This window comes from Rhipicephalus microplus, chromosome 10 (assembly GCF_043290135.1).
Source record: "Rhipicephalus microplus isolate Deutch F79 chromosome 10, USDA_Rmic, whole genome shotgun sequence".
In the NCBI taxonomy this organism is placed as follows: Eukaryota; Metazoa; Arthropoda; class Arachnida; order Ixodida; family Ixodidae; genus Rhipicephalus; species Rhipicephalus microplus.
In genome coordinates, this window is record NC_134709.1 from 68591146 (window position 1) to 68603529 (window position 12384).

The window sequence follows — 12384 nt, forward strand, 5'->3', positions numbered from 1 at the left end:
TTGCAGACTTGCCACCTGAACATCAGATACTGACATTGCACATTAAGAACTTGAAGCAATAGGTAGAGACATTGACAAGTCTACATAAGGGGCTGCATAGGACAATCAAGATGCTGTGCTTAGACTGCAGGTATCTTGCCATGAAAACCAGCTTTCTTCTCAAAATGAAGCAAGGACATCCTCTGTTAAATAGTGATAGCTTTGAACTTCCGTTCGCTGAATTTTTATTTGGTTGTCAATTTTGAACGATACATTGCTAAGATGCAAGGTTACCTTGCATCTTAGCAATGTATTGTTTCAATTTCTAACAAATTATTCTATGAACAAAATTTATGAAGGGCCACACTGTTTGCTACCTTAACAGGTATGGCAAGCTCAATTGTTGAGCAGTGGTCTACCAGTTGAACACCAGAGAGTAGTAATTAAAAAAAAAGTAACAAAGAACGTACATTTTATTTGAATGAATCTCAGCAAATGCAATTTATTTTCAAAACAGAAACAATGCAGAACATCACAACTGCAAAAACCCTTGACAAATTACAGTTGAGGCACAGGTAAAGTCTGGACACAAGTATCGTTGCTGCATAAGAACTCACACTTTACCGGGCAAAGACGCACAACATGTTAGCACTGAGGATTAAAATGGACAAAATCTTTGTATATTGAAGCATACTCTCAATCGAACAAGCCATGTAGCTACAATAAGTCTTAGCCAAAGGAAGGGGAATAAAGTACAAGGGCAGAGGCGTAAATGTACTTCCTAAATCTGGGGCAATACAAAAAAGAGGAGCAATGTAGAGCAGCACATGTGCAGAGCAACAAATAGAAGGCAATTTGACACAAGCAACATTTCTGAGCATTTTTATTAAATGATTTCACACTAATAATGGCTTCAAATTAATCTGTGCACCCTACTAGACTGAAAGATACAGCTTCAGAAGACAGCTGCATTTCCTCCAGGCAGATAGTACATACAAGTCTGGACCAATGTGTATTAACTCCAGGCTGAAAACAGATGAATGGCTAGCATTCGCTATGCTATTTCTCGTTATTCTTCTGAGAGGCGTGGCACTAAGCACTTGCAAGGAATTTTGTGTCAATTGTCCATGCAGTGGCTGATGACGATGAGGAATTATGGCTGAAGTGGGTATGCGCCACAGTTAATAGAGGAACAAGAACAAGCTTTTGTCTCGAAGATGCCTTGCCCATCCAAGAGGCACAGGCCAGACGTGGAAGGCAAGGCAGGTTTAGACGTATCATCCACTGCATAGAATCGAAGGTCGATAACCTGTAAGAACACCAAAATTTCACGATATCTTTCATTTACATATGGTACGCACAGCAATGATAATTCAAGGTAGGACAAACTATTTGAAAGTGCTGAATTACAGCCTGACCTAATGAATGATAGAATGGGATTTCTTTTACTCTCCAATTGATAGGATATTGTATGCAATATTAAATGGTCGTGAGTTTTATTTTCGCCAAAGGAGCCTGATATTTTTGCTCTCTTTTTTACTTTACATCATAATTACTACACTACAGTTAAAGACTATGTCCCCTATGCTTCCTTCGGCTAACTGATTTATTTCGTAGTGCCTAACAAAGACTCGGCAATGTTTAACGCTAGAACCTTATCTAGTGAGGCAAGTCTAGCTGCACTATTTGAGGAGCTAGAGGGCGTTAAATGGAATGTAACAGGGCTCAGTGAGGTTAAGAGGACAATTGAGGCCTATACAGTGCTACAGAATGGGCACGTCTTTTGCTATTGGGGCTTGGCTGAAAGAAGAGAACGGGGAGTGGGGTTCCTTATCGACAGAAACATAGCTGGAAACACAGAGGAATACTATAGCTTTAATGAAAGGGTGGTAGGTATCGTAATTAAACTCAATAAGAGATACAAGATGAAGGTGGTACAGGCTTGTACGTCTACGTCCAGCCATGATGACGCGTAAGTTGAAAGCTTCCCGGAAGACGTGGAGTCGGCAATGAGTAAGGTAAAAACACAGTATACTATACTATTGGGAGACTTCAATGAAAAAGTAGGGAAGAGACGGGCTGAAGACCAGGCAGTAGGAGATTATGGCATCGGTACTAGAAACGCCAGAGGGGAGCTACTAATACAATTCGCAGAACACAATAATTCACAGATCGTGAATACCTTCTACCGAAAGTGAGGGAACCCTAAGCTGACACGGAGGAGCCCTAATGGTGAAAATAAGAACGAAATAGAATTTATACTGAGCGCACACCCAGGCATCGTGCAGGATGTGGAAGTGCTTGGCCAGGTACGATGCAGTGACCATAGAATGGTACAGTCCCGAATTCGCCTAGACTTGAAGAAGGAACCACAGAAACTGATACGCAAAAAGCCACTCAATGAGTTAGCGCTGAGAGGGAAAGTACAGGAATTCAGTGTCTCGCTTCAGAACAGGTACTCGGCTCTTATAGACGAAAACAGCCCTAGCATTGACGCAATGAATGATAACCTGACGAGTATCATTACGGTGTGTGCAGTGGAAGTTGGAGGTACTGTAGTTAGATGGGACATTGGCAAGCTATCCCAGGAAACCAAGAATCTCATTAAAAACGTCAAAGCATGAAAGCCTCAAGTACAGCAGACAAAATAAAGTTGGTAGAGCTTTCGAAGTTGATTAATAAGCATAAGGTATCTGATGTAAGAAGGTATAACATGGAGAGAACTGAACATGCTTTGAAGAATGGAGGAAGCGTCAAAGCAGTGAAGACAAAACTTGGGATAGGGAAAAAGCAGATGTATGCACTAAGGGACAAGGAAGTCAAAGTATATAACTACCAATATGGATAGGATAGTAAAATTAGCAGAGGAGTTTTACAGAGATCTGTACAGTAGCCAGCACAACCACGACCTTAATATAAGAAATAGCAGTAACCTAGATAACACCCTGCCAGTAATGATAGAAGAAGTCAGAAAAGCCTTGGAGAGCATGCAAAGAGGCAAAACTGCTGGTGAAGATGTGGTAACATCAGATCTGCTGAAAGATGGAGAACAGATTGTGCTAAAAAAATTAGCGAGCCTGTTTACGATATGTCTTCTGACGGGAAGAGTGCCAGAATCTTGGAAGAATGCTAACATCATCCTAATACATGGACTTGAAGAATTACAGGCCGATCAGCTTGCTCTCTGTAGTATACAAGCTGTTTACAAAGGTAATTGCTAACAGAATTAAGACATTAGAATTAAATCAACCAAAAGAACAACCAGGATTTCGAACAGGCTACTCAACAATCAACCACACTCATACTATCAATCAAGCAATAGAGAAATGCTCAGAATATAGCCAACCACTATACATAGCCTTCATAGATTACGAGAAGGCGTTTGATTCAGTAGAAATATCAGCAGTAATGCAGACACTGCGGAATCAGGGCGTCGATGAAGTATAAATAAACATCCTGGAAGAAATATACAGGGGATCAACTGCTACCATAGTGCTTCATAAAGAAAGCAACAAAATACCAATCAAGAAGGGTGTAAGGCAGGGGGATAGAATCTCGCCACTGTTATTTATCGCGTGCTTACAGGAAGTTTTCAGAAGCCTAGAATGGGAACAGTAAGGAATAAGAGTTAATGGAGAGCACCTTAGTAACCTATGCTTGGCCGATGACATTGCATTACTGAGTAACTCAGGGGACGAATTGCAACTCACGATTACGGAGTTAGACAAGGAGCGCAGGAAGGTGGGTCTTAAAATTAATCTGCAGAAAACGAAAGTAATGTACAACAACCTCGGAAGAGAGCAGCGCTTCAAGATAGCTAATAGTGCACTTCAAGTTGTAGAAGACTACTTAGGGCAGGTAATAACCGCGGAGCCGAACCACGAGACAGAAGTAACTAGAAGAATAAGAATGGGGTGGAGCACATTTGGCAAGGACTCTCAAATAATGACAGGTAGATTGCCACTATCCCTCGAGAGGAAGGTATATAACAGCTGTATCTTGCCGGTACTTAGCTACGGAGCAGAAACCTGGAGACTTACAAAGAGAGCTCAGCTTAAATTGAGGACGATGCAGCGGTCAATAGAAAGGAAAATGGTAGCTGTAACCTTAAGAGACAAGAAGAGAGCAGAGTGGATTAGGGAACAAACTGGGGTTAAGGATATCATAGTTGAAATCAAGAAGAGGAAATAGACATGGGCCGGGCATGTAGCGCATGGACGGGAAAATTGCTGGTCATTAAGGGTAACTAACTGGATTCCCAGAGAAGGCAAGGGGGTTAGGGGGAGACAGAAAGTTAGATGAGCAGATGAGATAAAGAAGTTTGCGGGTATAAATTGGCAACAGCAAGCACAGGACCGAGCTGACTGGCAGAACATGGGAGAGGCCTTTGTCCTGCAGTGGACGTAGTCAGGCTGATGATGGTGATGATGATGAACAAAGAGATGAGCCTCTGAAAATTTTCCTTTTGTTTATAGCAAGGGCCTCACCCAGCTGAGTTCATACCTTAGGCTAGCACACGAGGGTTTGTTGTTCAGCAGCAGTCTCACGCAAAGGTCACGTGCCACCCTCAGATAAAAAGTATCACACGCACCTCCTTCACAACAAGTGGTGCTGGCTAACACTCCTAATATTAAAGATACAGAGATTTGAAAATTTTGAAGAAGATTTTTAACTTTTTTGGAAGTGCTCCCTGCCGGATGATAATTATCGAATTTGTTTTTGTGGATTGTTGAATTCAGTTTAGGAAGAAAAATGCATACTTTGCTGAATGCACAATACTTACATTAGACTAATTGCAAATATTTGCTATAATATACAGTAAATTATTCTAACACTTGTACTTGTCTGAACTTCAATCTCTAGAACTTTGGCTCGAAATTGCATTAATTTGAAGCCTTTATAGACAGTCTATATCAGTGCATCTCGAACAGGTTTAATGTCATGCTAAACTTGATTTGATAGATATGTGGGGTTTAACGTCCCAAAACCACCATACGATTATGAAAGAGGTAGTAGTGGAGGGCTCCGGAAATTTCGACCACCTGGGGTTCTTTAATGTGCACCCATATCTGAGCACACGGGCCTACAACATTTCCGCCTCCATCGGAAATGGAGTCGTCGCAGCCGGGATTCGATCCCGTGACCTGCGGGTCAGCAGCCAAGTACCTTAGCTTCTATACCACTGCCACGTGGCTGTAATGGTAAACTTAAGTAGCCAGAGCATAAATGAATGCTTTTTGAGCAAGGAGAGGCTATAAGCGCTAAATAACTCATTAAAGAAGAACTGGCAAAAAATTTCAAAAGTGGGATAATGAGAGAGATTGATTTAGGTGGAGACGCCTACGCAACATCTACAAAGTATCAAGAGCTAACATAGCCTGGAACACATTTAAAATAATTTTAAAATGCATGCCGGCTGACATTGCGTTGTCAGGGACTCCGCATCTCGCTCCATCATTGCCATGGCAATGTATACGGGCCTACGTCAAGGATTTGCGTTGGATGAATGCTGGTACGCACCTTGTGCTACCTGCTATTTCTTCCTCCGTGCCTGCGGCTTTGCGTGTGCTGGCTGTGCTTGCTCCAAGTGCAAGTCATGCAAAACATACTTCACAGTTTGGCGTGGCCAAGTGGCCAGGTGCGTTTACTTTGCCATTGGAACTGCTCCAACCTAGCTTTATGCTCCTCGAAATCGAACATGCGACAGGACTCTCTAACAGGATCATAACAGCATCAAAAAGCATTGCCGACTCACGCAAACAACATTTCAAATCGCGATAAGATGGTCATAAGCTACCTATTGAATAATGTTCAGCTGTTATAACCCCATGCTGTAATATGAACGAAGATGTATTTATGAGCAAACAAAGTTACATTATGGGTGTGAACGGAGTTGCATTTTATTCATTAGTTTAATCTCCCTGCTGTAACCCATTTGGCTGCTGCGGGGTATCCGATTAATAAAGAATAAAAAGCTACCTATTGCAACAACAAAAAAAAAAAGGCATAAACCTTTGTGTCATTGCTCCTTTAATTTACTATGCAAGCTTAAAGGTTTTATAGTGCTAGGAAACTGTGCACAGTCAGTGCGATATAATTCCGTATGCACGTCGGCGGTAGATCACGACCAACGAAAACGTGCAGGCAGAAAGTTTGGCCTACGATCACTTACAAAGTAAATAAATAAATAATAAATAAAAGAACACGTCTTTCTCGTGTTGGCTTGAAGTGCTTCCTCGTGTAACTATCTCATTTTAATGATCGAGAAGTACTTTACTATTATGACTCGAAAGTAGGCATACGAAATCCCGTGGACTTATTCGTTAACAGCCAGAAAATTAACCAAACACGAATTGCGAAAGCTGCATGCACCTACGAAACATGCATATCCTCAAAACGTCCTCGAGCAGACGATATCAGGACAATTCTTCGTCCTTAAAAAGGTCTCAAAGGGGCATTTTGGGGATAATCCTGCAAGTGTCGACTAGAGGACCAAATGAGGACGTCCTGAAACTGCCGAGGACGTTTGTACCATATGAGGACGACCTCAGGTCGTCGAGTGTTGTCTGGGTGGCGAGTGGCGATATACCTGCGAACATGCTCCACTCTTGCCAGCCCATTACGGGATCATCTGCCAAGTTGGTGCCGCTAACGAAGCTCTTAGCAGTGATGGCCGCTTCATCAGTCCTTTCTGGATCGCTCGTGGCAAACCTTTGAGAGGTTTCCCGTTCTTCAGTCCACGATCCAAGTGTCCTTTGCAAAGCTGCCTGGACACGCCTCGTAGTCGACAAGAAATGAAAACTTAATAGGTATTCTCTCTTCTAAAACTACGGCAAGATCATGTGCATGTCGAACGAGGAGTTCCTATTGTGCACCTAAATTTACATCCACAGAGGTGTCTGCATTTACGTAGCTCGCAGCTAAATGCAGCCACCGTCGCTTTGGTCCTGATGCTGATCGGCGCAATGCCGTAGCCTCCGAGGCACCGAGTGGAAGTGTCACAAAAAGCCAACATGCGTCAGCACAGCCGTATGGAAACCAAGTCTAACATTGTACGAAGTTATAAAACCGGTTCCCTATTGTCTGAAAGAAGCTATGTCACTGCAACCCAAACAATTTGTGGTTTTCAGAAGTAGAGCGCCTATTGTGCCTGCAGATATATGAAAATAGGATTGTAAAAACATGCTTTCATACAAGCCCTGACGTTGCTAGCTATAAACCTCTAAGACCACCAGACTACCGGCAAACACTATTTTGCCACAAGAGGTGCGATGTCATGTGCTGCACAGATCAAAGTACACTCAAACCCCAATATAACGAAGCTCGATGTAACGAATTATTGGTTATAACGACGTAAATAACAAATAGCTCTGTCACAGATACAACGCCGCAAATATATGTTTATAAATAACTTCCAGATATAACGACGTATTTCCGTGGCAGGTGTGATTTTGTTATAAGGAGGTTTAGTGTAGTCTGCCAGAAAAGCTTCAGCAGCTGAGAATTGTTGTTTCAATGCCAAGCTCAGAAAAGCTGAACTTCCTCGATGGCACGCGCAGCTGACTACGGAACAAAACCATTCACCAGAATCGATCGGAGGGCAAACACTCTCAAAGCAAGCAGCTTGTTATGTTAGTTCATGAGAGTATTAGTGCTGGCAGGTTCGATCAGTACACTTGCTCATATGACTATTCAGTTTTCAAGTACGTGCTTGACAAAGCACACAAACTTCGCCACCGTGTTTGTGAATGTACTACAAGCATTCACTCTGCACTCTTTCTTTCACAGCGGAGAGCGGTAGGCATAGCCCTTTGTCGCGACTACACCCATTTCATCAACGTAAGAAGTGGTCTGCAATACATCAAGGGCGCGCAGCCTGGAACCAAGATATGTATAGCAGTGCGGGGACGAAGCGCTGTGCGAAGAGCACCCTCCCCAAGCAATAAAGTACTGGAGGTTTTATCTAGGAAGCTTTTGTTCTGACAATACCACTTGTCTTGGTAATCTTGGGCTCTATAAAATGGCAGAGGGCAGCACAGGAAAATGAATATGCAGACTGCCCGACCAAACTGCTTCACCACAGTTCCAAGGCGCCGTTTCGTCAAATGACCAATCGTAAAGCTCAGGTTCGTGCAATGTTGCCCATGGGCAAGATGTCATTGAACATACGAGGAGGATTGGCCAGTAATAGGAAAGAAGCACAGGAATTTTTTGAAATGGAGGGCCTACGCAGAGCACAACGCTGCAATATTCACCAAATACTATATGAAATAATTAGTACTCACGAGTGATCAAACGAGAAGCCTCAAGCTGGAAGAGCATTAGAAGCCAAAATGTCTGCGTTAGCTTTAAAACCGTTGATGTCTTCAAGGACTACAATGTAGTGATTCCTTCCATTAATTTCTATTCCTTTCTCATTAATTATCGCTCCAGATAGGTCAAATGCTGGCAATTAGGTAGGCAAAGCATTGTTCAGACAATTAACAAGGTCCAAAAATAAGGAATCAAAATCAAGTTAATTAGTCACACCCACCTTTCTGTGGACCTCTGTCATTTATACACAACACACACTGTGACTGGTTAATTTATATGTGATTTTTAACTTTCTAAAACCACCATATGATTATAAGAAACCCCCATAGTAAAGGGCTCCAGAAATTTTGACCATTATGGGGTTCTGAGTGTGCACCCAAATCTGAGCACACGGGCCTACAGCACTTTCGCCTCCAACGTAAGTCTGGATTCGATACCGCCACCTGCAGGTCAGCAGCCGAGCACCTTGACCACTAGACGACCGCAGCGGGTGACAACAAACACTATGAAGAGGTTTGTAGATCGTCAGTGACATGAGACAAAAGTGATCCATTGTAAGAATTTTTTTTTGCTCTTTTAATTCCAAGAGAACAGTAAGTTAAAAAGAAAAAGAATATACGGAACAAAGTTCCGTACAATGGCTGTACACAAAAAGAGGAGGGGGGGGGGCAGGATGGACTAGGTACTCAATGTGGCTTTCATCGGTTCTCCATAGCTTTGTCCCGCACGATGACAGATTCCTCGAACTTAATCATGAAGGTTGTTCCTTTGTACCAGTGGGCAGTCACCTTCGCTGGCTGCAATGAAAGAAAAGAAACAGGAAAAAAAAAGGAAGGATACTTAGAAAAATGACACAAAATAGATTTCCAGCGAAAACGCTCATCACAGCACACTTAAAACTCATTACAACAAGGTCACATCTGCCATAAAAATGCTCTGTTATATGCAATAATTTCTTATAAAATGAGTATTCATAACACTATCTATGACAAAGCTATTCTTCGATTACTTCGTTATAACTAATATTTTATTAAATATGAATTTGTTGTATCGAGGTTTGAGTGTACTATTAATTATCCAGGCTAATGAGGATGATTGATGCTAACAATCAAGCTTTGAAATCTTTGCTCGAACTCGGGTTTAAGTATGCGATAAAAACTGGACCTCCTAAAAAGAGGAACGGCCATCCACTGATTTCTAGCATGAAACTGCCGAGAAAGTCACACGAATTTTTCAGAAAGAGATGTGCCAAAGTGATAAAAGAACTCGACCTGCTTCGAGTGTCAAATCCAGAACCAACTCCTTTCTAGAACAGTGACTTTGCCACCAGAGAAAGAAGGAAGGCTGGCAGACTGCAGCATGAAGACTAATTCCTTGCGTTAGGAGGGTTAGGAGGGTTAAAAAAAATTCTGGAGTACCAGCTTTCACTGTTTCGGCAGCCAATGTGAAGTCAGCATTTGCCTGGAGTCTACCTCAAAACATGCCTTCCTCACAAGGTACCGAATCAGAGTTAAATGACTTTTATTCTGATAACGTGAATGCTAGCTTGAATATAATATAAGAGACCACTGCTCGTGACAAAAGCAATTAATATAAATTAGTACAGGCACCTTGCTCTCTACTAATGTTTGCCGAGACTTCAAGGCTTCTTAAGGAAACCAGTAATGCTAGGACACATGTTGAGCGGTATGTATCCGAGAAAATTACCGCTATAAAATTAGCACAGTATGCAAGTGAAACGCTGTTATCCGTCTGCTTTCTGCTAACGTCTTCCTGTGACTGAAGTATGATGGCGGCGGTCTGGCTTCATTTTCCTAACATAGCTTCCACTCCAGCAGTTTTTTTTTAAACTTCCTTGAGTTTGCCCTCATGCTGAAATAAGCTAAACATTTACTTAGCCGCAATGGTAGACAAACCATGCCACGAAGACATAGGTCCTGGGCTCAAACCCTGAGAGGGCCTACTTTTTTGTCAACTGAGCAGCCTCCATTCAAAGAAATCCCCCTGTATTTCTCTTGATGCTGCATGCTGCAAATAGCTGGAGGGCTCATACTTTCATTTTGGTGAAACTTATTCCAACCATCGAGCTTTTGCAGATTTTATACATTAAGGCGATCTGCTGCGCATACCTTATAGTACTGCCACAGCAATTCAAAGCCACTTACTGACATGGCCTTGCAGCGTCTTTCACAAGGCTTTACATGATGCCGTCATCAAGAATCAAGAATGACATCATTCAATTTCTTTTCAAAACACACACACACAACAAAAATAGCGCAGCTTGCACCTAGCCGCACAGGTCTGGGTCACAGCACAGCTAGAGGTCTTAGCTAGACTTTTCCCCTCTCACCTCTCTCTGTCCTTTCTCTTGCTGTGCTCTACTACACGCAAAGCTTATTTTAACACAGTTGCATCTTACAAGAAAAAAAGTTTGCTATAACCAAAAATTTGTTAGAAAAGTTATTTCGAACATTGTATCGCAAGACTATTTTCCATTTACCTTGTTAAAATTGATATTTCATTATATCCATGTTTGTTATATTGAGGTTTCAGAGTATACTATACTATAAAATACAGTAAACTCTCATTAAACGAAAATTTCTTCAACAAAACAGCTGCTAACAAGAAACAACTGTCAGTGATATACTGGTTTCGTGCTTTAAATACTAGGCTAACTTAAGTTCATTTCATGGCAAATTTGAATACTGTAATTTTCCTCTAAATATTTGGAGTGCTCAAATATTTGCACATGCCTAAAATTTACAATTAAGAACAGAACATCAAGCCCAACTTGTTAAATCCAAGTTAAAAATGCCACATGCTTTGAGTTTCTGGAGCCAGTCGTAAAGGCAGAGCCCCAGCAAGCAGCATGTAAAGATACAATCCCCAAGCCAAGGAAAAAAATGGAGAAGATACACTTACAAAGTTGCAGCCAATGAGGATGGCTTCGATGATTCCGGCGACAAATGATGCACAGTTGAGGCTACCTGAACAGAATAACAAAAAAAATTGACATGAACGACAGGGACAGACATTCTTAGAATAATAAGGCACCAACAATTTATGCTTTTATAGTGATAGTAATGCGATGGCGCTTATTGACTGACACAAAGGCCATCATAGTCGTGATCATCAGCCTGACTACGCCCACTGCAGGACAAAGGCCTCTTCCATGATATGCTAATTAACCCGGTCCAGTGCCTCCCACGACCAGCCACACCTGTGAATTTCCCAATCTCACCAGCATACCAAACACTCAGTCTCCCCTTTGTGCGCTTGCCCTCTCTGGGAATCCAGCCAGTCACCCTCAATGACCATTGGCCATCCAGCCCACGCGCCACGTGCCCGACCCATGTCCACTTCTATTTCTTGATTTCGACTATGATATCCTTAACCTTGGTTTGTTCTCTGACCCACTTTGCTCTCTTCATATTTCTTAAGGTTACCCTATCATTTTCCTTTCTATCTCTCGCAGCGTACTCAGTTTAAGCTGAACCCTCTTTGTAAGCCTCTAGGTTTCTGCTCAGTAGGTAAGTGCTGGCAAGATGCCGCTGTTATATACCTTCCTCTTGAGGGTTAGTGGCAGATCACCATTCATGACCTGAGAATGCTTGCCGAATATGATCCCCCCCATCCCCACTCCTCCAGTCATTCCACTCTCATGGCCCCGGTCCGTGGCCACTACCTGTCCTAAGCTGACACATTCCTCCACAGCTCCAGCGTCTCTATACCCATTGTAAAGTGCTGTTCTCTGCTGAGACTGCTGCACACCACTTCAGTTCCGTGCACATCAGTTCTCAGACCTACCCCTCGGCCCTGCGTGTCCAGTTCAGCTATCATGAGCTGTAAGTCATCCCTTCTGCCACTCATCGAAGCAACATCCCGAGCACGTCACCAGAAAATCGCAGGCCATCAAGATGCTGTCCATAAACTCCTATCCCGACCCCCCCCCCCCCCCCCCCAGATTTAGGGCCCTGAAAACCTTCTGCAAACGCGCGGTGAATAGCGTCAGAGAGACCTAACACAAGGGCCAGGTGTGGCTGAAGAGCACCACGACTGCAAGTTTTGAGTTAGCAATGATAAATAGCGTAG

At 42.7% G+C, this 12384-nt stretch overlaps 1 protein-coding gene across 2 annotated transcripts in view; it reads right to left on the bottom strand.

The window, feature by feature from the left end:
* The window catches only part of Trs31 (trafficking protein particle complex subunit 31), a 587499-nt gene that overhangs the window by 564243 nt on the left and 10872 nt on the right, over positions 1–12384 (bottom strand). The window contains exons 6-7 of one of the 2 annotated variants that reach the window (XM_075875788.1): positions 11215–11279; positions 8952–9089 (exon numbers count right to left, since the gene is read on the bottom strand). In XM_075875788.1, coding sequence (XP_075731903.1) covers positions 8991–9089; positions 11215–11279 — 164 coding nt within the window. In that variant the 3' untranslated portion in view covers positions 8952–8990. Of the gene's footprint in view, positions 1–8840; positions 9090–11214; positions 11280–12384 lie in introns of those variants that run through there. The other variant, XM_037431684.2, reaches the window with a different exon arrangement.